The sequence below is a fragment of the Raphanus sativus genome, chromosome 5 (assembly GCF_000801105.2).
Source record: "Raphanus sativus cultivar WK10039 chromosome 5, ASM80110v3, whole genome shotgun sequence".
NCBI lineage: Eukaryota > Viridiplantae > Streptophyta > Magnoliopsida > Brassicales > Brassicaceae > Raphanus > Raphanus sativus.
In genome coordinates this window covers 35,295,073-35,322,671 of record NC_079515.1, presented here as the reverse complement: position 1 = coordinate 35,322,671, position 27,599 = coordinate 35,295,073, and the positions used below count along the sequence as shown (strand labels likewise).

Below are 27,599 nucleotides of genomic sequence, written 5' to 3'. Positions count from 1 at the left end.
TTAGACCCATTAGAAAGCAATTCACATAACATAATTTACCTTTGATTTTTGAGCAATACTAAATTGATCTTTGATTACTAGTTAAAGACAAAGTTAATAAATCCACAGTTCTAGGAAATTTACTTAACTTTTATAGGAATATATATGTCATATATTTTATTTAGTTAAAGTGGAAAATATATTTCAAATTTTGTCTTTATGTTACTAATTACTTTCATTGATTTATTTCATATATTTTAGTTCAGAGTAATTAGATAAGTTGAAAATGGTTGGTCCACGCCATCTTATTTCAAGGAAATTATTAGATCACTTTTGAAAATAATCTTTATAAAAAAAGAAGACATCATTTTTATTTAGAGACATTAATTTGTACATATATTCAAAAATATCAAGAAGCCATACATCTCTCTGGTGATGGATTCGAATGAGTGTTCATCCTTACCTCTCGAATTATGTGAGGAAATACTTTGTAGAGTTCCAACTAAATCTCTTATACGATTCAAGTTAACATGCAAACGATGGTTCGCTCTTTTCAATGACAAGAGATTCATCAACAAGCACTTGGCTCTCATCGAGGAGCACTTCATACGGATCAATAGTGATCGCAAGGTTACAATCATCAGTCCCATGACCAGAGCTTGTTCATCTTTTGCACTCCCATACGAGTTTCAAACTAAACCTGATATTTATACTATGATTCACTGTGATGGCTTGTTGTTATGCATCTTAGAGTCGTCTGCGATGGCAGTTTGGAACCCATGTTTGAATCAAGTTCGATGGATCAAACCAGAGAGTTCTTATTCCATTAACTGTTTCTACGGTGGTATCGGATACAACGGTCTATCTAGGGATGGTGGGTATAAAATCTTGAGGTTTGGGGGCAATGCTTCTTTTACAAACCAGTACACAAACACAATGGTTGATATCTACGAACTCAGATCTAACTCTTGGAAAAAATATGAAGTTTCTTTGGATTGGCACGTGGTTACACCTTGTAGAGGAGTGTCACTCATGGGAAACATGTATTGGATTGCTAAATGGAACCAATCTGGCTTTTTCATCCAAAGTTTTAACTTCTCTACCGAGACGTTTGAGCCCTTGGCCTCTCTTCCCTTTGACTATGATGCACATGATGATGTTGTCAACTTATCATCTTTCAGAGGAACTAATCTTTCTTTGTCACAACATAACAAAAAAACGGAGAAGATCGATGTATGGGTTACAAACATATCGTTCTTGATCATATCGTGGACCAAGTTCTTTAGTGTGACGAGACCTGACTGCCCAGTATTTCGTGCTGCCGATGATCTTGCTACTCAGGTGCATTTTATTGATAAGAATAATAGGGTTGCTGTATGTTGTGAGGAAGTAGCAGTGGATGAAAAGTACGCAAGTGTTAGTATCTATCTTTTTGGAGAGGGTGAGATAAATAAAGAAGAGATAGAGCTACATAAACGAGGTTTTAGCTGGCCTTATATCCCCGGCTATGCATATCTTCCAAGTCTTGTTCCGGTTCCAACATAGGAGCATAAACCGATTGAAGCTTTTGAAGTTGTTTCGTTATGTATGTTCTTATTAATAAATTAATAAAAAATTTATAAAATCAAGTAATTTGAAATATTATGCTAATTAGTCATATGATATTATCGTCTAGTGACATATATAGAACAATTTAAGTTGAAGACAACTTTGTTCCCAACCTTGAGGTAAGACGTCATGGAGCTTCAAGATCAAGCGTACATGCAACGTTATGGGCTTTAATCCATACCGACCAAGCGACATGCATCAACAACACATTTTACTCCGGGCTGAAAACGTTATGGGCTTTTGATCCATACCGTTTTGGGCTTTAAAAAAACTATCAAACCCGTTGACCAAAAGAACAAAAACAAAGACTTTTGAGGTCCAGTGCGTGAGTTCGACTCCTTCCGACCGCAAATCAAAACAAGAAATTAAAAAAAAAAGCAAATGTTTTGTCTCCTGTCTCTCAGAGTAGGCGCGTGTAAACCCTTGAAAGCGAACACGTTCCTTCCATCTGAACTAGTCCTCCTTAACATGAAGAACGCAACAGAAGCTGTTTCCCTGACTATCCTCTGAAGAAGAGTTGGGTCTGGTCTTTCAATGGGTCAGCAACTGCGTCGAGCCGTTGGGAAAGTCAAAGAAGTTGAGAGATTTCCATCACGGGTCGCCGCCGATCGGAGATCTCTTCCGAAGGAAGAGCTCACCACCGCCGGGAAATCACCGTCTACCGCCGCCGTCAATAGTGTTTCTGGTAAAGATTAAAAAAAAACTTTAATTTGATTATCTCAGCTTTTGGGCAATCGAAAGTTTTCACCTTTATTATGAAAATGTTGATTCAATGGTGAATGTTGGGGCAGATGAAGCTGGAAGAACAACGAGTGATGATAATGTTTTAGAAGAGCGAGACCCAAAGTACGATACAATGTTGAATCAAATGGTGGGGAGGATAAAGGCTAAACCAGGTGGCAAAGCTGAGATGGGAGAGGTTAGTAGTCTCTGATTCCTACTAATCTATCTATCTGGACAAAATCTATATTGATAATTAATGTAGTAGCCCTTAGTTTCACTCTTTTGGATTATGTGTAGTTGTTTACTGAGAAAGAATGTTCTTGGAAAGCCTTTTGTGCTGTGTAGAAAAGTTCAGTCTTGTGAAGTTTTGTTGTCTTGTAGCTGATTGATTTAATAAAATTCAAAAAATGATGCCGAGATGGTTCCTAATCCCGTTGTAGCATTTCTAGGAAATATGTTAATCCTATGCTCTAGAATGTTATATTGGATTGAAACAACATTCAGTAGTATAGTTATGACTCTTGAGTAGGTGTCTATTAGTTGTGGATTTTTTACATATCATGTATGTGTATATAAACAAAGTTGAGACTTTGTGATTTATATATAGGCATCGGTAGTGGAGACGTCGAAGAGGCCGCTGCCAAAGCTCCGGAACACAACTCCTGAATCAACAAGGTATGAGGAGAAACCGGTGCCTCAAGGAACGTTGAACGTGGCACAAGTCAGACACATCATGCTTCTCTATCAGGGAAAGGCTCAGGATCACAACGGTCCGATGAGTGTGGATGAGATAGCTAAAAACTACAGGATTGACGTCTCTCAGGTCCAGAAAATCACTCAGTTCCTGTCTTTGCCTCCAGAGGTTACTGATAAGCAGAAGAAACGATATGAATAAAGGTTAAAAAGACTCTGTTTGGTTCATTATAGAAAGTTTTGCGCGTCTGTGTGTAAACACTGAACCAGAGATGACAATGACTTTGATTTTTTTTTTTTTCGCTTTTTCTGAGCAATAATGTAAAACAGCGTAGCTAAGAATACAAAGCTTTGTTTTTCAGTTAAGACATGATTCTTTGAAATTAGCAGTTAAGACAAACTTGTGTCTTGTACCTAAAGTGAATCCTCCTTCAACGATGAAAGATTTCCGACCGATCTCATTAATGTAATGTGATTTGTAAGATTATTTAAAAATTCTCTTTTGGCGGCTCAAATCCATAATTCCAAGCATTAGTAACTGAGAATCAAGCAGCATATATACCGGGACGTCACATCTCCAACAACAATCTCCTTGCTAATGAAGCCTTTCACTCACTGAAGAGCCGGGTCGTTGTACTAAGAACTACATATGATCAATTCGAACGGAGTTTCTTAGAATATTTCCAAAAGTCACTTTGTAACTTCTTTTTTGTTTTCCAGAAGAAAACTTTAAAATTTTAAATTTTAAATTTTTATCAGTAAAACTTCAAATATATAGTGTTACTTAGGCATAGACATAAAATCCGAAGGCTGTATTAGATTGTACTAGGCAAACGCTCCCAGACACTAATATCGAAGCAAACCTCAGATCTGTATCTTTCGACGCCGGTGAATCATTTTCTCGCCGGCGTCGGGACTGTTCATCGTCTCTCTTCCTCTTCTTAACTTTCAGTTTCTTCTTGCTTACCGTTATGTCATCTGTTCTTGCAACCTCTGTTCAACGTTTGGCGGATTCACTGTCTGTAGAGATCTTCGTGGTCTCAGAGCCTTGGCCTGAGCAAACCGGAACAGTATTTTTCTCCGGGGGCTCCCGGAAAGCCGAATCAATTAGTACCGCGGTTCAGTCCTATGATATCTCTTTCCTCTCTTGTACTCTGCTCCTCAGCAGCCGCATCCTCAGCTCATCCGTACCACTAAAGAGACCAAAGCCTGACGAAATGCTCCGACAATCCCATTGCTCTTCACCGCAACACCTCCTTCTTACCTCTGCTCCCAACGAGATGGCGTCCAGTGTCAGTGGGGTTCCACATTTGATCCGACGACCGGTTCCGAAAGCACAAGGTACGATGAAGTTGTACTTTCCTCTTCACGCTCTCATCATCATCACTCCGTCAGGCGCCTGCCATGATCTTTACTCCAGCGAGAGATCCTGTACTGTCAGAGGCTACATCTCTTATCCGATCGGTCTTGCTGTGCAACCCGTCCACTCCGGTGTGACCAGTTTCAGCTCCGCCGCGTCCTTCATTTCCTCTTCACGTAGTCTCGGCGGCGTACAGTTTGGTGACCCAAACCCTAGCAACTTAACTATCTGGGCCTGGCCCATTAAGGGTTATAAAGAGGTCAGCCCGCTTTTTTGCTGCAGAATTTTTAAACCAACAGTTTCAAAGCCCACGTTTATGTGGGGGAGTGTGGCCATTTTAGCCAATTTGCTAATAGTTTTCGATGGATTCATTGAAATTATTACCGGAACTGATATGCATACAACGCCTTATCTCTCTTATACGAAGAGTTCTCATAGTTTCCGTTTACTGGTGGATTCACCGGGACAATCTACATCACCATCATCCTACCTTCGCGAGAGGCGAGCCGTATTACCATGTCCCTCATTTATGAGGAATGTTTTCCTTCCAAACATTAAATGGAGGTGTGTATCTTTATCTATAGCCGTTTTGCTATCTTGTGTACCGGTCCGTTTGGAGCCTGAAGATGCAACGGATGTTGTTTCGACGATATTCCGAGGTGCGGATTGGATCTTAACGTCACAATACAAAGTGACTAAATCTCAAGTCTCTAGCATTGCCCTGAGTCTTGCTCTGACGCATTCGAGCCATGCTTCGAGTTTGCTGTCATTTTATCTTAGAGGTTTCTCTATTTGTAGCTTGTATGCTTTTAGTATTGTTGTTGTTAAAGTTTGGTTAAACTCCTTCCTTAATTGTAGTTCGAATGTTTGATTATTAATGAAAGTTGTGTTTCAAAAAAAAAGACATAAAATCCGAAATCCGAAATCCGAACTGAACCCGAACAAAAAAACCCGACCCGTTATCCGACCCAAAATGTAATACCCGAATGGGTTTTGTAGGGTGGTATAATAATATTCGAACCCAAAGTGTTATTAACTGAACCCAAATGAGTAACCCGAAAAATCCGAAAATGATAGTTAATATAAATATTTTTGAATTTTTTTCGTTTATGTCAAATTTCTGTTACTTATATACAAAATTATAATACTTTTTCAATTTAGTTATTGTAAATTATAAAAATGAATTATTTATTTGTACCTGAATATTTTTATATTAAAATTTGGAATTATATTTAGGAGTAATCACACATAGGATGCACGCGATCTATATATTTGAAAAATAATAATGGTAAGATAGTTTATTTAGATGATAATAAATTATTAGTTTAGATTTACATGGCATATAGTTTTGATAATAGCAAAAAATATGGCAAGTTAATAAATACATTTTTGATTTATATGGCAATGTAGCTAATTAAAGCAAAATATAGGTTAAAGAAAATCACGTTTTGGATTTTTATAGATAATAAATATTATTTTTGATGTGTTATATTTAATTAGATAATATTTAATTAAAAAGAGTGGTATAGAATGGTAACTATTAAGTAAAACTTAGGGTTAAATATAAAATATATTTATGTTTTAATAGATTAGATATTTCACTAATCACCCTATATTTACTCTTTTCATGTTAACCCACTATAAATATTAATTAGACCTAGTTGTTGTTAATGCTAGATTAGACTTGATCACTCTCATTCACATCTTAAGCTATTTTATGCCAGGAAAGTGTTTGTTAAAATGCTTGAAAGAACTTAGTATTGCTCTAGCTTTAATAACCAAGTGATAATTGATGAAATTATGTTTCAACTTTCAACAATGGAACTCTTGTCTGATGATAACCTAATTAATTACCAGGAAAAAACAAATAAAGGCCGATCAAATAATCATCGAATGAGGTCAAAGTCAACAAACATTTGAATCATAAGAAGGTTTTGTGTGTTGCATGCACGTCTCCTCTCTGGACCAGCGAAGCCAGTTCCTGTGTTTTTCTTTAATTATTATCCAAGGTTGTTGTAATTTCGGCGTTTTGGTATCATTTCGATCTTCCAGTCGATCTTTGCGTCTTTTAAAATGGTGTAAAATTACTTTTTTCCACGTTGTAGAGAATGTAGCATATTCTTTTTTTTTTTTTTTTTGACAAAAGGCTTTCTATTAATGTAGCATATTCTTTTCACTTGCAGAAGAACCAATTCAGTTTAATCGCTATTAACAAAATGAAAATATGAATTGCGATTTATTTGGTTGCTTTCTGGAACGAATATTATAGCAATACGTAAATGACAACAATAAAAAATGAAAGAAAAGTGAGTTTCTTGAATTATTTTTCAAAGCATGGATAAATTTTGTTAGAACACATACATAAGAATTACAACGTTAAAAATGAAGGATCAAGGGGAAATTGTTGATCGTCGAGTTATAATTTTTTTATAGAATGAAAATCAATTCATACTTATTAGTTTAATTGTTTCGGCTGCAGACAGCTGACTCTGTCTTATTTGTTAATTCACAGGTTGACCTACAAAAACTACATCGTGCTTATTTGCTTTCAACTATTTCCATCACTACAAAGATATCCCAAAACCTTTCTGAAATTTATTTTTGTACATGTCTATCTCCTTTGCACCATAGGAGACTAATGGAGAAACAGCCTCAGGCACTTCGGTTATGTGCGTTAACGTTGATATGTATCACACTTTCTTCCCTTTTACACCACGTTGAAGCTCAAAACCAAAAAGGTATCAACCTACATTTTTGTTGTCTTTAACCCATTTTCGTAGTAAACGCGGTTCTTATTTGTTTTGATACATTTGGCTCATGGGTTACTAGGATTCATCAGTTTGGATTGCGGGTTATCCCCAAACGAGCCTCCTTACAACGATCCTTCAACCGGATTAACATACTCAACTGACGATGGTTTTGTGCAAAGTGGCAAAACCGGAAAAATCCAAAAGGAGTTTGAGGCAATCTTCAGTAAACCGTCTTTAAAGCTTAGGTACTTTCCAGATGGTGTCCGAAACTGTTATACCGTGAATGTCACGGAAGGCACAAACTATCTGATTAAAGCCGTTTTCGTGTACGGTAACTACGATGGTCTCGCCAACGACCCGAGTTTTGATCTTTACCTTGGTCCGAATGTTTGGTCAACGGTTGATATGAATGGACGGACCAATGGTACTATCGAAGAGATCATCCACAGAACCATATCTAAGTCTCTGCAGGTCTGTCTAGTTAAGACAGGAACAAGTAATCCTTTTATTAATACCTTAGAGCTACGACCACTTAAGAACAATACTTACAATACTCAGAGCGGCTCGCTGAAGTATTTCTTCCGATATTATTTCAGCACGTCAGACCGCACCATAAGGTATCAGTCACGCCCTTTTTATTTAACCAAGTTCTGTTTTAGCTTCCGGTTCAGTTTAAGGTTTTTCGAGTTTTAGGAAAACATGTCAAAACTGTTGACTTGTTTTTGTTTAACCAATATTTTCAAACCCATCCGAACACTGCACCATATTGCTTTCTAGGTCACCGGTTCATTAGATCAACCGTGGTTGAACCGCAAGTCAATAAATTAATAAATTTTAATAATATATTAGTATAAGATTGTCAATCATCGAAGACATAAGATAATATAAAAACATGTTTTACTTTTTATCACAAAACATAATTGGGATATTTGACAAAAAAAATCGAAAATTACTTGCCATGGAAAACAATTATTTGACAATTTTTAATGTCGAATTAGGACTTTGGAAAAAATTTAAGAAAATAAATAATTAAATAATAATAATTATAAAATTGATTTTTCAATCTTAAAAGATAAAAATAAACATAAAGTTAGAGTAAATTATCAATAACAAAAATTATATCAATATTTTTTAATTTTCTCTGTCACTGTTTTCTCTAGTTTCTTTAAATGGCAGAGTAAAGGTTGATGACGATTTTTGTGGTTTTCCTGAATTTTATCAAGAAACAGGTTTTTCATAAATCTGAACTGAGTTATATACGGTCATCGAGTTCACGGGTTTGACCGAGGGTCCGATCAGATATGAAAAGTTGCTTTTAGCTTTACTTGGCTTGGGATAGTTTCTGTTTTCTTAATTAAAATATAAAATTCAGTGTACATTAATACATAAATAATTAATTTTGGTTTATTCGGTTTGGTTAAATCACATCCGAGTTTGGTTTATTTTGCGTTCCATCTTACTATAAATTTCAATTTGGTTTGGTCCGTTTACTACGTCGACCAGCCGTGTTTTAAATGTTATTTTGATACACGGATTAATATTTTCTGCTAGGTATCCCAATGATGTCCATGATCGTAAATGGTATCCGTTCTTCGATTCAAAAGAGTGGACAGAAGTAACCACTGATCTCAATGTAAACGCGTCTAATGGTTATGAACCACCACAAATTGTCATGGCGTCAGCCTCAACGCCTATAAGTACCTTTTGGCCCTGGAACTTCACCTGGTCATTGCCGTCTTCCACAACCCAATTCTATGTATATTTACATTTTGCCGAGATTCAAACTCTAAAGCCCCTCGATACCCGAGAATTCAAAGTGACAATGAATGGGAAACTTGCCTATGAACGTTATAGTCCTAGAATGTTAGCCACTGAAACTATATTTTTCTCCCAACCACAACAATGTGAAGGAGGAAAATGCATTTTGGAGCTAACGAAGACGCCCAAGTCTACCCTGCCTCCTCTCATTAACGCCCTCGAGCTTTTCACTGTGATTGATTTCCCACAGTTGGAAACAAACCAAGATGATGGTATGTCTATATAATTTTTCCCTCTATACTAATCCTTCATTTTTGGTTGGTTATTGATACTAATTACAAGAATTTATTCTACAGTTGTTGCCATCAAGGGTATTCAAAACACTTATGGATTAACTAGAGTTACATGGAACGGAGATCCATGCGTCCCAAAACAGTTTTTGTGGGATGGTTTAAACTGCAACAGCTTAGATATTTCCACACCACCTTTAATCACTTCCTTGTAAGATGAATCTTTAAATTATTGTTTTAGTAAAATGTCACATCTTTTGTCATCATTATACATGAAATTTGTTCATAATTATGTGCTTAGAAACCTATCCTCAAGTCAGTTAACCGGGATCATCGCTCCTGGCATTAATGATCTAATCCATTTACAGGAATTGTAAGTATCTTGATTTCGCATCTGATCACAATAAACTGCTTGTTCACCTTAATTATAACGTACTATGTATATTCAAATGCTTGATCAGGGACTTGTCCAATAACAATTTGACGGGGGGAGTACCAGAGTTTCTAGCTGGCATGAAATCACTCTTGGTCATGTGAGTCCCTTTAAGAAAATACAATTTCTACTGTCTCGTAGCTTCCTTCTTTACAAAACTGTTATGTTCCTAACTTTGTATCCATCTTAACAGAAATTTAAGTGGGAATAATCTTAATGGGACTGTTCCTCAAGCCATTTTACAAAAGAAAGGACTAAAGTTAAAGTAATTATTTATCATACTGTTTATACAAAACCACTTGACATGTTCAATTATCGTAACTAACAGTACTGGTAACCCGCAGTCTTGAAGGAAACTCAGATCTTATTTGTCTGGGTGGACTATGTGTAAACAAAACTGGACATGGTGGTTCCAAGAAACCGAATGTTGTAGTACCGGCTGTTGCATCGGTCGCGTTCCTGGTTGTTCTTGGATCTGCATTGGCTTTCTTTCTTGTTTTCAAAAAGAAAAAGAACGCAAACATTGAAGGTAAACACACAAAAAGCTTTAAGATTGACATTAAACATTACAATATAGATATATATTCATAAAACATATGTGAAAGTTCATTTGAGTGATGCATTGTGACATTAGGTCCATCATCATATACACAAGTATCGGATGATAGAACAACCAGATCTTCAGAACCGGCAATAATGACGAAAAACAAAAGATTTACTTACTCAGAGGTGGTAACAATGACAAATAACTTTGAAAGAGTCCTTGGTAAAGGAGGATTTGGAATGGTATATCATGGAACTGTAAGTGGTACTGAACAAGTAGCCGTTAAAATGCTCTCACACTCATCTTCTCAAGGGTATAAAGAATTCAAAGCAGAGGTACATTTTAGCAAAATTTTCACGAAAAATGTAGAAAATATTAATATGCTTAAGGGATTCAAATTTTGATCGTATGGTTATTTTAATTGTTTAGGTGGAACTTCTCCTCAGAGTCCACCACAAAAATCTGGTTGGCCTCGTTGGATACTGTGATGAAGGTGAAAATTTGGCTCTCATCTATGAGTATATGGCTAACGGAGACCTAAGAGAACATATGTCAGGTAAGAATATTGAATATTTACAAAGATCATACTTTTTATGGGGTTTTCACATGTTTATATATATTGGTTCAAATGTAGGAAAACGAGGTGGATCTATTTTGAACTGGGAAACGAGACTAAAAATAGTTGTCGAATCTGCACAAGGTTTGATATCAGTTTGGATATGTAGTTATTTGTTTTCTTCTATTTATTTTCTTAAACTTCAGTGAAAAAAATCTTGTTGCATAGGGTTGGAATACTTGCATAATGGATGCAAACCACCAATGGTTCATAGGGATGTCAAAACCACAAATATATTGTTGAATGAACATTTTCAAGCCAAATTAGCTGATTTTGGGCTTTCCAGATCTTTTCCTATTGAAGGAGAAACTCATGTGTCAACAGTTGTTGCTGGAACTCCTGGTTACCTTGATCCAGAGTAAGTTTTAAGAGGTCTTTAATAAGTGATTTTTTAAGAATCAATATAAAGATCAATTCTCTGTGTGCATCATTTGCAACCTAATTAATGTATCCATTTTCTTCTCTTCTCTTCTAATGGTATAAATTAACTATTTTGCAGATATTATCGAACAAATTGGTTGAACGAGAAAAGCGATGTTTATAGCTTTGGAATTGTACTACTAGAGATCATCACAAATCAACCTGTGATAAATCAAAGTCGTGAAAAACCACATATAGCAGAATGGGTTGGATTAATGCTTACAAAAGGGGACATCAAAAACATCATGGATCCAAATCTCTATGGAGATTATGACTCTGGTTCTGTCTGGAGAGCAGTTGAATTAGCTATGTCGTGTCTGAATCCTTCTTCAGCTAGAAGACCAACCATGTCACAAGTAGTCATTGAAATAAATGAATGTTTAGCATATGAAAACTCAAGGGGAGGAACGAGTCATAACATGAACTCACAGAGTTCCATAGAAGTGAGCATGAACTTTGATATTGGAATTACCCCTGGACCTCGCTAAACTGCAAAAGCTATATATTTCGTTCTATGGAGTGAAATTTTCTTTATTTAAAATAAATATAAGCTCTGTAATGAATTTATGTCAATGGTGAATGAATTTCTATCATTGTTAAATGTTATTTATTGTAATCAAGTGAAACAGATTTTCCGAAGAATAACAAGTTGAGGAATATTTAAGGAGAATAAGGATGATTCAGAGGTATATCATATCTGTTGGTGATTGTGGACAACTGGATGCTGTTTTCTTTATTTATAAGCTAAGAAGTTGCCAAGTTGATAGTAGTGTAATGAAATATTCAGCTTTCATCATCTAATGTGTATCCTCTGATTTGAGAAGATACTTTGTTCTTGATTTTATTTATATTATTTTCTATTATTATGGTCTTAGAACTACAAATAATAAATGTACATGTGTATCATGAGGATTTTCTCTTGGAATTCTAATGACTAGGATATGACCTGCGCCTTGCGCATGGTGAAAATGTTCAAAAAAAAATTTAAGAAACATTTTTATATAAAAAAAAATTAGGGAACATTACATATTCTATATGTGAAAATTGTCAAAATGGTATTAGTAATAATATATAGGGGTTAACATTATTAGTAAAATAATATACCTTAGACTTTAAAGTATATGTTCCGGTCTTGTGCTAAAATAGTTGGTTGTCACTGCATCTCTTTGAAAAAATAATGGTCCACTTATATACCGAAGCCATACCAAATAGCAATGAGTGTATGCGATTATAAACATAAATGCACGTGTCATACACAATCATAATTTTGGTGAGCAACACAGCTATCTAACAAATTCTAATTAATATATTTGTCTAATTTCTATTATTAACGACTAAAATTTTAGCAAGTTTATATTTATCGTAGATCATCTTTTCATAATTTAGAAAATGCATAAATATCATGGTCAAGATTGATAAAATTATCCTCGAAATTATAGATATTTGGCTCAAATAATATCAATCACCCCCAAATCACTATAAATTTGGCTCCTAATTTTATATGCTTCCCATATTTCAAAACATGCAATAATGTTGTATGTGGTTCCTATTTTCGAAATCCGAAATGTTGAAAAAAGAGCACACATATATAAAAAAAAATGTATAATTAAAAGAATATATAAAAGAATTTATAAGTAGATGTATACATATATGCATTTTTTAGATATTTCATATTTCATATCTTGACCAAATTTTAGCAATTTTATATTTATTGTAGATCATCTTTTCATAATTTAGGAAATGCATAAATATCATGGTCAAGATTGATAAAATTATCCTCGAAATTATAGATATTTTGCTCAAATAATATCAATCACCCCCAAATCACTATAAATTTGGTTCCTAATTTTATATGCTTTCCATATTCCAAAACATGCAATAATGTTGTATGTGGTTCTTATTTTCGAAATTCGAAATTTTGAAAAAAAGAGCACACATATATAAAAGAATGTATAATTAAAAGAATATATAAAATAAATGTATAAGTATATGTATACATATATGCATTTTTTACATATTTCATATTGCAAGTAAGCATACATATATATATACAAAAGAATGTATAAGTTCAAGAATATATAAAAAAATTTATAAGTTCAAGAATATATAAAAGAATTAATGTATAAGTTCAAGAATATATAAAAGAATATCAGTAAGGATAAAAAATATATAAAAGATGTATAATTTCAAGAATATGTAAAAGAATGTATAAGTTCAAGAATATATAAAAGAATGTATAAGTTCAAGAATATATAAAAATTTATTAAGTTCAAGAATATATAAAAGAATTAATGTATAAGTTCAAGAATATATAAAAGAATATCAGTAAGGATAAAAATATATAAAAGAATGTATAATTTCAAGAATATATAAAAGAATGTATAAGTTCAAGAATATATAAAAGAATGTATAAGTTCAAGAATATATAAAAGAATGTTAGTAAGGATAAAAATATATATAAAAGAATATATAAGTTCAAGAATATATAAAGAATGTATAAGTTCAAGAATATATAAAAGAATGTCAGTAAGAATAAAAAATATATAAAAGAATGTATAAGTTCAAGAATATATAAAAGAATGTATAAGTTATGTACACATATATGATAGCAAAATCAGCAAAGCATGTGATAATTAGCATACAAAAAAATATGATCCGTACAAATGCAAAGGAAAAATGTAATAAAAACTCGAAATGCATATGTGTCATTGGACTCGACAACTCATTTTATATAACCTGTTTGCAATGCATATGTGTCAAATAATATAAAGAAGGAGCCAAATAATATGTTGGGAATGAGAATATAACAAACATAATTAGCACACATATATAAAAGAATGTATAATTAAAAGAATATATAAAAGAATGTATAAGTATATGTATACATATATGCATTTTTTACATATTTCATATTGCAAGTAAGCATACATATATATATATATATACAAAAGAATGTATAAGTTCAAGAATATATAAAAATGTATAAGTTCAAGAATATATAAAAGAATTAATGTATAAGTTCAAGAATATATAAAAGAATATCAGTAAGGATAAAAAAATATATAAAAGAATGTATAAGTTCAAGAATATATAAAAGAATGTATAAGTTCAATGAGAATATAACAAACATAATAGGACCAATGACATTATATGTAATTACTCTAGTAAATTAAGGATAATTTTAAATGATGCCTGAAGAGGATTGTGAGAGTGACACATATGCATAATGGCAACATCGAAATTAGTTTACTTTTTAAAGGTTAAATTTTTAAAATGCTTCTGGATTAATAATAAGGGGATAAGTAAGACCAAAATCTCAGATTTATTAAGATATAAAGGGTAATCGAGGTTATGCTAATCTTTCCAAAAATAGGTTGCTTCCAAGAACATCTTTGTCTAAAACGTTAAATGGAAACAAACAAACACCATAACCGATCAATTAAAAAGTCAACAAGCATTATCATTCTTCTTATCTCCCCAGCTTGCAAGCCTCCATCGAATCCTGATTTTTCTTTTGATTATTATTTAGTCCAAACATTATACAATATGATTGTTTTCTTAGAGTTTTCTGTTTGTTTGGAGACAACTTGAATATAAGATCTTATTATATTATACAAATGAATATATTTTATCTACCAAATCATGTAATTTAGATATTTACTTCTAATGTTTGTCGCTTTATATTTAAACCAAATTACCAAACCTAGCCGGTTGTATCTCTCGGGTTGTTTCATTGCTTGATGACTTTTAACTTAAAAATGATAGTTACATATTTACATTGCATACTGTATTGACTTAATAATCGTTACGCGATGGTTTTTAATTTCATCCCATAGCTTGTTGTAGTTTGATTAGACGGTTTGTATTTTCTTTTCTTACTTTCTTTCATATACAACTAGGGTAGGCCCGCCCTACGGGCGGGGTATACTTTATCGGTGATTCCAATTTTTTTTTATATAATTATTTGGTAGTTTGTATTTTAGATTTGTATTTTCAAAAGATGTGTACAATATTGTTTATTGTCTTTTAGGACATTTTAAATGATGAAGGATATTATATTTATTTTAGTTAAATGTTTCATTTGCCAATTGTCTTAGATTCAAAGGGTGGTTTTATGTTTTTGTTAATCCTTATTTACGGGTGATTTTTATAGTACAATAATAATAATATTGTGATTCTCTGAATGTTTTTTTTTTTAATTTGTACAGTATAATTACTTGATTTTATTTGTTTTCTTTTTTATGTCATCAATTATCAGTATGTTTTCTTTGTTAAGCCTTTATACAAAAATGTTTTCTTTGTGGAGTTGTTGTCTATTGTGGCACTCATCTCGACTTTTTAATTATTCACTTTAATTTCAATGTTCAGGTGTGTAGTGTCATTTTTCTTTATTGAGGAGTGTTTTGATTCTTTAATGATACTATGATAGTAGTATGTATGATATTTTTATCTGTCTAATTCACGAATTATTGTAATTTTTAGGAAAAATATATTTTTATCAAGTACTAATCATTTATTGATATTTTTATTATCCTCTTGTTAATTTTTCTATAGTTGAGTTTGGCAACTACATAAAAAATTATTTGTGATTTTCCATCTTTTTAAGTTTATTTGGTTGGGATTTAATGACACGTGAAAAATGATAACATAAATAGATTTTCTTTCTTGTTTTATTTTATTAAGAAAATTTTGCTATTTATTCATAAAATCTATATATTTTTATGATTAGACCATCTCTATATATTTCCTTAATTTTCCTCTAAAATAGAGGAATTCTATAATGGAGATGAATTGATCTCCAATGTATTTCTCTATTTTTCCGCTAAAATAATATTCTTGATATTTTTTCAATTTTACAAATAATACCTTTTATTTGTGAAAGTTTAAAACTAACTCAATTTATTTTAACATTTCATAAAATTATGATATTATTTAAACTAAATATTTCTTTAGAAACTATTCTGTAAATAAAAATATTATTCGATTTATATGAAAAGTGTATTTCGCTAAAGAAGGTTTTATTTTTGGTTATAATTATAAGATTGAAAAGTTAAAAGACCACTATGTAAAAAAAAATGTCTTTATTATTGGGAAATGTTATTTCTTCCTCTAAATATAGAGGTGAAAATAGCAATCTCTATTTTATAAGAAGAATAGAGGTGAATTGGGTTGGAAATGATCTTAAATTATGTACTTTTACTAAATTATTTTTTGTAGACTAAATTTCCATCAAAATCAAGTTTCATTATTAATACCATTTTTGTTTTATTTGGTGTATCTTATTATTTTATTTTTCGTAATTGATATTTGTTAAATATTTTTTTGATTATTTATTACTCATTATCTGTTGTTTGGATCATTTCTCTTTTTTTGCTAATTATTCTAAGTTTTATCTTTTTTACCTAAAATGGAAAACTATTTTAGTGAGATTCACCTTTTCCTTTGGCTTAGGTTTGATGAAACGTAAATAAAAACAAAATGATAAATAGGTTTTTCTACTTTCCAATCTCTATTTATTTTGAATATGTTTAAATATTGTGTCATTTTTTACTAAACTATAATATCTTTGTTAAAATTTTCATTAAACTTAAATAATATTATGTAGCATCACTAAATGTTAATTAATCTATTTTATATCTTATTCTCTATAGACCTTTTTATGAAAAAAACTATTTTTATTATGTATTAATTATAAGTTATTATGTTATACCGTAGATTGATTTATCTTTTTGTTCCAATGAATTTGCTTAACATATTGTTGAATTTGTTTATTTTAAGATTATATTATATATTTCACTAAATGATTATTTGTTAACAAAAAGATCAATGTCTAAATTTTTGTTTGATTTTAAAATAAAATATTAATTATAATGGTTAAGGGGTTTTAATTTTTTTTGTTAACAGATTTAGTTTAAATAATAAGAAGATGAAAATTTTAAAACAATTAACTAATATGTAATAAATTATGACAAAAGTGTTAAGTTTATAAACAACTTGATAAGGTGTCATAAGAAGAAAAGACTATTTTTTATATGTATATAAATAAATATACTAAACTAATGAATACTGATGTCTCATGAGGTGGGTTTATTTTTGGTAGAAAAAGATTTATATTTGTTTGAAAGATGACAATATATCGTTATTGGAGAAAATCAACTCATCAATATTAACACTTGATACATAAACCTAGAGGAAACTCCATCTCCCCGAGGCTGCCACAGATCCGGTGAGACTCCTTGATAGCACAAAACAGCAGACGTTACAGTTACACCTTTCACCTCTCCGCACCAGCATAACACTGTCGCTCTTCTCTCCAGGCTCGAGAGACGCCATCTTGTACGATGATTACAGTGAGGAGTGACAGGTTTTTTATAGCTAACTATACATTTTTAACCTGATCTATGTAAAAAGGGGTTATTCACGATAGCAAACATGATAGTTTTTTATATATTAAATTTTTTAACCCAACTTATAAAATAAGAAAACACAGCACATGCTTGTGAAGGATAGATTCCTTCGTCTTTCATATCCTTGATGTTGCAGATATTGAAACAGAACGTAATTTTGTTATACCTCCCAACTGCATCAACAACTCAGAAGCAGATTCATGAAGATTAAGGCAGAGTTACTCAGAGGCACAGAGTCTGAAAGTCTGAAGTGATTGTTTCTTCTGTAAGACTACGTAGCACCTTCTGAATAAGCTCGTTTTGGAGCTGCCCTTTTTGTAACACTTGCTTATGTTTTCTCCGCAGTTTCCTAATTTACACTTCAAGTTGGTTTGCTCGACCTTCTAGGGTATCGGCTTCCTCCTTCGCTGCCAGATACTCTTGTGTATTCTCTGCCGCTCTCTGCCTCTCCTTTTTGAGCAACTTGTTTAACTGGCCCTGGTCTGCTCTAAGATATGAAAGCTAGATAGGTGAACCGGGCAAGCTAGAATTAGAGAAAATATGTGCCATTGATGAAGAACAGTGTCAGGGATCATATAAAACCTGGGCCTCTAGAACAATGATCCTCGATAAGGTTTGGAGAGGCGTTCATTCACAGAGCACTCTAGCTCTTCAGCGGTGGCATCTTTAGACGATGAACTGTGATGGATTCCTGGTTAGTGAGAATTAAGGATCAAACGGTGATTTGAAAATTAGTAAGACAACCTTCTCATCTAGAAGTAGCAAGTACCCATGAACTCCCCCACTTTTCTTCACTCTCCGGGCTTCCCAGTAGCAAAGATGAGGCGCCACAACAGTTTGCATACAACGACCTAAAAATAATTCGCCATCGTCGTAACAATGGTTTAAAAAGAAATTAAAGCATATACGCTAAGAAGCGATGAGATTTGTGACGCTTTCATCCCTATTTATAAGATCATAAACCTAGAAAAGGTAATAAAGGAAAATTAAGTAGGACGTAGTGGGTTTCGTGGATAGGAGGAAATAATGAGAAGAATTATTGCTTGGTATGAATGCAGAGTGAAGCGTTTCAATGGAGGTTTTGCAAAGTCGGCTAGAGCTAGGTAACTGATTCGACGACCACGGGAAGAGATGAGGTAACGTTCTGGGCTTAGAAGAGTAGAAAGCCCAAAAAATTGAAAGAAAAGCCAGGAAACATACAAAACACACGGAAACAATAGAAAGAGATTAAATGAAACGCAGAGTATCATTGGCCTGGACAGGTGTCACTCTTTCAAGAGCTGAATTTGTGACCTGGAATCCTAGGTGGACACCCCAGGAGAGATTCAAACTCTCTTTTATATATAAAGATGTGGGTTTGAACCAACCCAAATAGTGATACAATAATGAGACTGACACAAACCAGTTCTGTCATGATTCTAGTTGTTGATGTTTACGTATACATCACTTTTGTTAACAATGGGTCTAACACTTTATTGTGAGTTATAAACACATGCAGAGAACTCGGTTTCATTTTTAATAAGATGAAAATCACATCCATCACAAGAACAACATAAAATACTATTAAACGAAGAATATGGTGTTTAGGGAGATATTAGGGGGGAAATAAGACAAAGACCAAAGACAAAAAAGAAGAATAAAAAGAGAGGAATGTTGAGAGTTGCATGTGGTGAGCATTTTAGGATGTTTGAGTCGGGTGGAGTTATATTCTCAAGGCGCACGCCTTCAACATTGTTAACTCTTTGCTAATCTCCAAAGAATGTTTTGAACTAAACACTTATGTCAAAATTAGGTTCGTAATAAATTTCTTCCACTAACACTTCAGTAATCAGCATATACCTGCAAATATACATACTGACTTTTGGTTATTAGTGTTATCTTGAAAAAAAGCAGATCCGAAACCAAAAAGATATTCCCTTTGTTTCATATTAGTTGATATTTTACATCAATGCATGTATATTAAGAAATCTATCTTTTCTAAACATAACATTAAAATAAGATTTAAGTAAAATTTCTCTAATTATATATATAAATATTAAAATATATTAGTTATACAGATTTTGGTAAAGATAAAATAATCTAGATATGTGAAAACATTATTTATTATAAAACAACAAAAATCACTTTAAATATCATATATATTGAAACGGAGGAAGTAGTATACAATATACACAGATTCAATAACCTTGCAGTATATAGACATTTCGTATTATATAAATTAAGTTCCAGAGACCGATCGTTTATTGAATACAAAAAAGGAGGATGAATATTTAATTTATTATATTCAAAAAAAAAAAAAAAAAGCTAAAACTTTTTAACGAAACTAAAAATAGAGAGACTCAAGAGACAGAGGCACTTTCTAAACACTTTTGCTAATAATCATCTTTTCATAATTGCAATTATCTGACGCTTTCTTTTGATTTCTCTAATAAAATAACAAAGGGTGAAAATGTTGCAAAGATAAGTAAATTATCCTCTTTTGGGCTCTGTTTTTCAAAATTTCAACCCTCGAAATTCCATAGATATTACAAAAGAGTGGTTAAATTTTTTGTTTAAAAAGAAATGCAAAAAAAACAAAGACTGGAAAGTAGAAACAATACTGCCCACACACCACTCTAAACATAGAAGTGTCTTTCTTGAGAACTGCTATAACAATCAAGAAGCTATGATTATGTCAATGATGATGGATCTGATTAGGGTTTTGAAAGGGAAGAAAAGATGGGTGGAATAACGGAAACGAAGAAGGAGAGGAAAAGGAGAGATTGGTTGGGTCAAGCTTGGGTCTCAAGTTTTCTAAAGCCTTGACTTGCGCTCTAAGGAACTTGAGATAGTTAGCAGCTTCATCAAGCATCGAAGCAGTGTCCATCTTAGTCCCACCTGGAACCAAAGTCTGTAAAACCCTAATCTTCTCGCTTATCCTCTCTCTCCTCTGCCTTGCTGCTGCCGTTTGAGGTTCCGTCGATATCTTCACGTTCTTCCTCTTAGGTTTCTCGACAATCTCCAACCCTAAATTCACCGGTCTAAACGCAGCCGCTGTGTATATCATCTCTTTCATCTGCGCAATGGCCTCCACATCTGGCTCCACATTTTCAGACAAAGAAGTTGAATGTTGTCGGAAACTGATGTTTGAAGAACCACCGCCTATGTCTTTCTCTGTTCTTGGCTTCTTCGATTTAGATTGATTCTCATCGTATATGAGCTTGAAGTTTCCTTTCTCGGAATCTTCTTGAGGAGGATGAACAAGACGGAAGTGACTTCGTGTCTCGTCTCTGTTTCCTCTGTTTCTCTTCAAAGACTTAGGCTTTGTTGTTGTTGTTGTTGTTGCTGTCTCTGTAGTGATCTCTCTGTTCTCAGACTCTGCAGATGAGACTCCACCAAAGCTCCAAAGAGTCTGACAATCTGAGAAAAGCATAGAGATTCCTTCTTCGTCTTCCGTCGATGTGTTGTTGCTGTTCGTCGTCGTCGATGATAACAAACAATCCAGTGACGATGGATCTATCGAAGCAGGTCTGTTTCCAACATCAGTGACTCCAAGATCAGACATGAAACAGCTGCTAAGATCATTTCCTCCCCAGATCAAATCTGATCCTTGATGCTCCTTGATTTTGCTCTCTCGGGTCATTCCATAGATAGCTTGTGCGTAAACCGATTCTAACCCTTCCATTAGATCAAACACAGCTCTGAGAAAACAAAGAAAACCAGTGTGAGAAACAGAGCAAGTCTTGCAACACAGAAATGTAACCTTGTTGAGACTGATCTTAAACCAACCTTCTTGTTTTGGAGGTTGGGCATGAAAAGGTAAGATGGGAAGAAGAGAACAAGAATATGAAACGGGCCGGGGAAAGAAACAGAAAGAAGAACTGCTTAGAAAGGAAAGAAAATGAAACAGTCTGTAACCGAATTTAATTTCCTTGTTGTAGAAAGCTATGTTTCTGTTTCTGTCCTATAACGAGCTCTGCTAAGAGTTATAGATGTTTTGCTATAAAGAAAGAACTTGAAAGCCTATAGACATCTATGCATACCCAGATTTGTTATTCTGCACGTATATATAGAGTAGGAAGTATTTGATCGCTTACCTAAAGATTATTTTTCATTTACTCTGAGAGTCTGAGGTATCTTTCGCCAAATTTTTAGTGTGAGAGTTATACATTATGTCCATTTATGCCCCTATTTATTTCACTATGAGCATTTTTAATATAACTCCAAAATAAAGTTATGTTTTTATTTTAATATAATTTTATTTTAGAGTAGAAAATAGATTGATGATTAGAAATAGAGTAATGAATCTACTTACTCTATTTTTTAAAGGATAGATAACTTCTACTTTCGTGACCAAAAAAAAAGATAACTTCTACTTTATTGTGTACTAAAAAAATAAGTTGGAGAAATTTTTACTTCAAATGGTGTTTATAGTGAAAAAAGGAAATTTGGTTGAAAATTCTTAAAAATAAAATTTTGGGGGTTATTATTGCTTCTCTCTTGTTTTGCTATTTTGAGTTAATTTGTACAACGCAAAATGATGATAATGCTTCCAAAATGTAGACACTGTTTTTTTTTGCCAAAGGGTTTCAGAAATTTAGACATTGTAGTAAAAAATATATACAAAAATACACATAAAATAACAGGAATTCTTTTAGTTAGGCTTTTTCGATTTTAAAAGAACAAATTTACCTGGCTTGGCTTCCTTGCAACCTAACTGTTCAAATCGATCAGCGTGTTGTCCAGTCGGAGGTTACATAGTAGTTCCAAAAATATTAGACTCCAAAACTGAAATTTATAGTCAAATAAGATATTAGTTTATGCTACAAATCAATAAGTTACATATTCTCGGTAATGTTTTGAATTCTATCATAACCAAATGTGTATGTTCAATACTTTCTATATAAGTGTGAAATTTATTAATCAACAAAAATACTTATAAATCTATTATTATAAAGAAAAGGGGACTCTCTTCTCCTCTTGCCAGCACAACAAATAGAGGAAGGAGAGCGCGACAGCTGTCCCTTTAAAATTATACTATGCGTTTCACAATTCAATCAACCGAAGTGGGCTGTGTTATACGTGTGGGCTTTATGTCTTTCTCATGGAGATCAGCCCGATAACCTGACACCTAAGCCTCTGAACATGTTTCATCCCGTTCTTTGTTCTCCGCTGTTCAAAAGATTGAGATGTTGCAGTCGACGTAAGGAATCGAGTCGATGAGTTTCGATTGCGTCTTTCAATCGTCACCATGATCAACATACATGATTTTTTCTCTCCTGCAATGGAAATCAAAAACGTTACGGAAACTCAACCAGATTCAATCAGTGTCATTAAAGTTTTTCTTAACTCCATCTCCCCACCCCACTCCTTCCGGTTTCCACGATTCTTCACTCAATGCTCCCACCTTGCTTTTAGTCAGTGAAGCTACAAATATAAATAGGTGAGTCATGGTTCTGAAAATCTCATCTTTTTATTCCTCACAATCATATTAACTGTAAAACATTTTGCAGACTACAATGGCAAACTCCTCTCACTATGAGCTCTCACCTATGAGAGGAAGCCTAAGACGTCCCGGAGGAAAGACAATCGTCCGGAGTGCGCACAGTAGGAGGAGGAAAGTGCCTACGGAGGAAAGGAGGAGGATGAAAGCGGTGAAGAATAAAGAAAAAGCCATTGTTGATGGTGATGAGGGTAGAGAGAAGAGATCACTAATGGAAAGTGGGGCAAAGCTAACGCCAGTGAAAAGGATATCTATGGCAACACCAAGGTCACTGAGCTCAAGAATTAGGACGCCGAGTCCGTCAAAGTTAATTTGAGTAAAAATGGAGTCTTTTGATGGTATCAAATTTTGGGTTTTGGTGGAATACGGTTTAGGATATGATTGATTTTGAGTAATGATTGAGTTTTTTTGATGATTTGTTTTGCAGGCGGCTAACTATCTGAACATCATCAGAGTTCCTTGACCTTACGTGCAAAACTGTGGCGGATATGACGATAGGCAAGACTCAAGATGTACAAGCTTGCGCTGGTTCCACTCAAACAGTCTCATTCTTCCTCTGCGCAACTCTCCACCTTCGGGTAAGATCAACTACCAGACCTTGATCTCTGTTTTGATAATAGTTCAACACCCTTTATATTTTTGTTGTGATTGTTTTTCCTTTCGATTTGATTGTTCCCTTCTTCTCAGGCAACATTGATTCATGCATCGATTAATTTCCACCGGCTAAACACATTCAATCACTTATTGAGTGAAGGGATGTTTATGATCTCAGCGTTTTCGATGTGAGTAGAAGCAACCCCAGCTTCGGCTTTAGTGATTGCCAACATGCTATTACATGACTCTTACGATTCTATTAGGTTAGAAAATCCCACTAAAATTTATGACATTCTTTTGCGTATCAAGGCTGGTGTTGCACAAGACTCCAACGGTTTGAATAACTCTCACAATGCCTAAATGCTTACAGGAGATTGTTGGGACCACTTTAACCTTTGAACTGAAGCTATTTGAGCTCAACTCTCTGCATAACATTAGACCTTCACCGTTTCCTACAATTTTTTCAGCAACCAACGCTCACCACAGCGTCATTTTGGGCTTCAGGTGAGTGCCGTGAAAATTTAAGTTCTTTTTTTTTTTTTTTTGCTTAAAGAAAATTTAAGTTCTTTGCAACTTGAATTCGTTGATGTTTAGTGATAACTTTTTTTCGAACTGGCTTTCATATTTAGTGATAACTGACACATTGACAGTGTGGGAATAACAACCTTGGGGATAGATGCTATGCACGGTGCTGGAGCAGTCAAAACGAAGCGACAGTGATGGCCCTAAGAGCAGTGTCGTCAACCATGGTGTGTGTGATGCTAATAGTGTTGTGGAAGGTGCAAGAGGTGAGGCCATTGAACCAAGTAACAGCTCTGATGATAAAAAGAACAAAAGCGAGGTTGCACCACAGAAGGAAGTTGTGTCCTTTTAAAAAGGCACGGTCTGACTAATAAAAAAGAACAAGGGGACGTTAATTTAAGGGATATGATTACAGGTCTGTTGCATTAGGTTTTAAATATATTTCTCAAAGACAATGAAGTTAGAATATTTCAAATATTTTGCATATTCGGTTTTGTTGCTTTAATCTTGCATCCGCTCTGGCTTTTTTAATACAGTTAATGTGAAACTCCTCCTTCCACCACCGTATCCTTACCGTTTCTAAGTTTTTTTTGGCATTTGCAGTATTTTTAAGGATATCACACACCAATCACAGAATGTAAAACCAGACGTTGCTTATGGTTTCATTCCATATGCATAATGCATAATAGGTACAGTTAGGGCTGGGCAAAAAATCCGAACCCGAAAAACCGAACCGAACCCGATCCGAAAAAGTAGCACCGAATCCGAACCGAAATTGATTAAATATCCGAATGGGTTCAAAATTTTGGTATTTAAAGAACCGAAACCGAACCCGATCCGAACCGAAATATTTTGGGTACCCGAACGTATCCGAAATAAATTTATATACTTAAATATATACATTATTTTTATATATTAATGTATATTAAAAATATTAAAAATATATAAGATACCTTTAAGTTTTCCGAAATACTCGGAAAATATATGCAAATAGTCAAAAGTAAATGTTTAAAATAGCTAAAGTATACTGAAAGCACCAAAATAGTTAAATATCTATTGATTCTTTATCCAAATATTCAAAGAAAACCAATTTATATGTTCAATTAAGGTATTTTGACATATATGTTATAAAAATTTATATGTAATATATTATCTTTCTTATAGATTTTGAAAATTTAAAGTATATAATGAATTTTGAAAATTTAAAAATATTTTAAATGGGTTATCCGAACCCGAACCGAACCCGCAAAGATCCGAACCGAACCCGAACCGAAATTTAGAAATATCCGAATGGGGCTGAAATCTTTGACCTCGAAAACCCGAAACCCGAATGGACTGAACCGAAACCCGAATGGGTACCCGAACGCCCAGCCCTAGGTACAGTTAAACGAAACTTCGATAATATTACTTTAGGAAAACAAAATAGCCACTTACGAATTTGCTGTTTCTGTCTCTTGTGGCATTGATCCTTAACTATTGTATCTAATATGATATATACATACTTGATCAAAAAAATATGGTAAATACATACATTCTCTGGTCATGGCATATATATTTCTTTTAAATGCAAATTAAAATTTTTGGTACTGATAAAACAGGTTCAGTGTGAGAAAAAGATAAGATGGAGTCCGGCAGATGAAGGGAAGCCAAAAGTGAAAATAGAAAGAGTCAAGAGATTCGTCACGAGTGTCGAGTTTATAATTTTTAATTATAGGTTTAACTAAAATCATGTTAACAATTTTTCTACGTAATAATCTAGCTAGGAAATTTTTATGGGTCAAACTGATAAAAAGATTAATATTTATATCAACCCAAGATTGCATGCTATATAAATTTAGCTAGACCAATATATTAATTTGAAATAAACCAAGTAGAAAATTGGTTTATACAGGGGCTCTCCACAAGATTGTATACGTATAATTAATTTCTAACTCAAAACTATCATTTCATAATTTAAAATTTAAAATAAAAATTGAAATAATAAAACACACAACAAACTAAAATTCTAACATTTGAATTTCACTAGGCAGAAAACACTTCATAAAAGAATTTTAAAATTGTAAACCATGTAGCTGAACTTAAGGAAAGAAAGCTTAACAGATTTAAGGTGGGTCATAAATTGGAATCACATTTGAAAAGAAAGTCCAGCCACATCTCCTAGAAAGTGGACAAATATATTTTTTGTGTATTTTTAATGATAAAATATATAATTTCTCTAAAAATATATATATTTTTAATAATACTAAAATATGTATATTTTTAATAATACTAAAATATGTATTAACATTGAGATTAGTGATTATTTAAAATTTTATTGAAACAAAATTAAATATATAAATTTATTTCACATAAACATCTTTCATTCTCATTCAACAAACAAAAAAATCATAAAAGCAACTAAAATAGAAATCTCAAGTCTCAACCCACATAATTATCTCATAACAATTATCATTCTCCACTAATCTTAACAAAACATGAATCAATAACTAAATAGTTAACAAACTTATCATATGAACCAAACAAATGAAAATTCCTAGAATAAATTTTACATTTAACTATACTAATCTTTTTTGCTTAATTTCACTAATATTTAGGTATACTAACCGTGAAAGTAAGTGTATGAGATTGAGTAAGAATTTTTTTACTTAAATCTATTCAAAATTAATATTAGGGAAAAAAAACAATTTTGACATTGAAACAAGATCGCAGCAACAAGGACTAAAACATCTCTGTATGAAATTACTAATTTTGATATGCACATGAAAACATGAAGAATGCATGAAATTTATGGATCTTCACAAAAGGCAAACCGATATGTGTAGAGCTGGAAAATGCTAGAGATAGATCAAATGTTCCGTACATGACATCTCTATATTGAAAAAGAGGTGTTTGGAACTGATATGATCTTTATAATGCCACCAAGATCAACATAATATTTGCCACTATCTTCTTTGCATTCAAAATAATATTCTACTTAATAAGAAATGCAATTTCAAATATTCACCACTTCCACTCCAATTGCTGTCGAAAGACTATGATTTCAATATTTACAGCAATTACTCTTATAGCATACACAAAATACCCACAGTCCAATCTTTCTGAACCCATAATATTACAAACAACAAATAATGCACTGAATATAGAATCAGATTTTTGTAAAAGGAAAACAACAAAGAGACTATTTGAAACCCTTACAGCATATCAATACTATAACTCTTTGATATAGAAACAACTACGGTAAATAAGCAAAATATATCTTATCACATATGATCACTTCTCACCAAAAAAATTCAAAAGACAAAAATCATTATCATTCACATCACTTACAAATGCAAACCTAAAACACAAACCACAAAGTCATACAAAAATAATAATCTAAATCACGAGTAAAGTATATCCCGCCCGTAGGGCGGGCCGTTA

General features: G+C 33.1%; 4 protein-coding genes and 2 long non-coding RNA genes across 12 annotated transcripts; 4 read left to right on the top strand and 2 right to left on the bottom strand.

Annotated features, from left to right (window-relative positions):
- Nucleotides 1-375: 375 nt before the first annotated feature.
- On the top strand, nt 376-1,524 carry LOC130494846 (F-box/WD-40 repeat-containing protein 1-like). The gene has a single exon (XM_056985658.1). The coding sequence runs from the start codon at nt 415-417 to the stop codon at nt 1,522-1,524; it is 1,110 nt and encodes a 369-aa protein (XP_056841638.1). The 5' UTR covers nt 376-414.
- A 447-nt stretch (nt 1,525-1,971) lies between these two features.
- On the top strand, nt 1,972-3,369 carry LOC130512425 (uncharacterized). The gene is made up of 3 exons (XM_057010392.1): nt 1,972-2,272; nt 2,379-2,506; nt 2,918-3,369. Exons 1-3 carry the CDS (start codon nt 2,122-2,124, stop codon nt 3,203-3,205), a joined length of 567 nt encoding a protein of 188 aa, XP_056866372.1. The 5' UTR covers nt 1,972-2,121; the 3' UTR covers nt 3,206-3,369.
- Nucleotides 3,370-6,930: 3,561 nt separating this feature from the next.
- On the top strand, nt 6,931-11,732 carry LOC130512380 (receptor-like protein kinase At3g21340). 7 transcript variants are annotated; one of them, XM_057010304.1, is made up of 14 exons: nt 6,931-7,101; nt 7,193-7,730; nt 8,665-8,961; nt 9,085-9,143; nt 9,228-9,372; nt 9,463-9,534; nt 9,623-9,694; nt 9,788-9,859; nt 9,939-10,123; nt 10,250-10,473; nt 10,568-10,694; nt 10,773-10,838; nt 10,923-11,112; nt 11,254-11,732. In XM_057010304.1, the coding sequence occupies exons 1-14, from the start codon at nt 7,002-7,004 to the stop codon at nt 11,660-11,662; spliced, it is 2,556 nt and encodes an 851-aa protein (XP_056866284.1). In that variant the 5' UTR covers nt 6,931-7,001; the 3' UTR covers nt 11,663-11,732. The 7 variants fall into 7 exon arrangements, with proteins under 7 accessions (XP_056866284.1, XP_056866283.1, XP_056866280.1 ...); XM_057010303.1 differs by having other exon boundaries at nt 7,193-7,685; nt 8,665-9,143; nt 10,229-10,473; XM_057010300.1 differs by having other exon boundaries at nt 8,665-9,143; nt 9,788-9,853; nt 10,229-10,473.
- Nucleotides 11,733-17,591: 5,859 nt separating this feature from the next.
- Nucleotides 17,592-18,893, bottom strand: LOC130512486 (uncharacterized). The gene is made up of 2 exons (XR_008946023.1): nt 18,326-18,893; nt 17,592-18,259 (listed from the first exon to the last, which is right to left on the bottom strand). It is a non-coding gene; the product is annotated as an uncharacterized LOC130512486 (long non-coding RNA).
- Nucleotides 18,894-20,028: 1,135 nt separating this feature from the next.
- On the bottom strand, nt 20,029-21,648 carry LOC130512548 (transcription factor bHLH87-like). The gene is made up of 2 exons (XM_057010648.1): nt 21,350-21,648; nt 20,029-21,261 (listed from the first exon to the last, which is right to left on the bottom strand). Exon 2 carries the CDS (start codon nt 21,243-21,245, stop codon nt 20,256-20,258), a length of 990 nt encoding a protein of 329 aa, XP_056866628.1. The 5' UTR covers nt 21,246-21,261; nt 21,350-21,648; the 3' UTR covers nt 20,029-20,255.
- A 1,007-nt stretch (nt 21,649-22,655) lies between these two features.
- LOC108838502 (uncharacterized) lies at nt 22,656-25,057 on the top strand. Its single transcript, XR_001947533.2, has 6 exons — nt 22,656-23,003; nt 23,074-23,401; nt 23,491-23,641; nt 23,751-23,920; nt 24,028-24,161; nt 24,308-25,057. It is a non-coding gene; the product is annotated as an uncharacterized LOC108838502 (long non-coding RNA).
- The last annotated feature ends 2,542 nt before the right edge of the window (nt 25,058-27,599 follow it).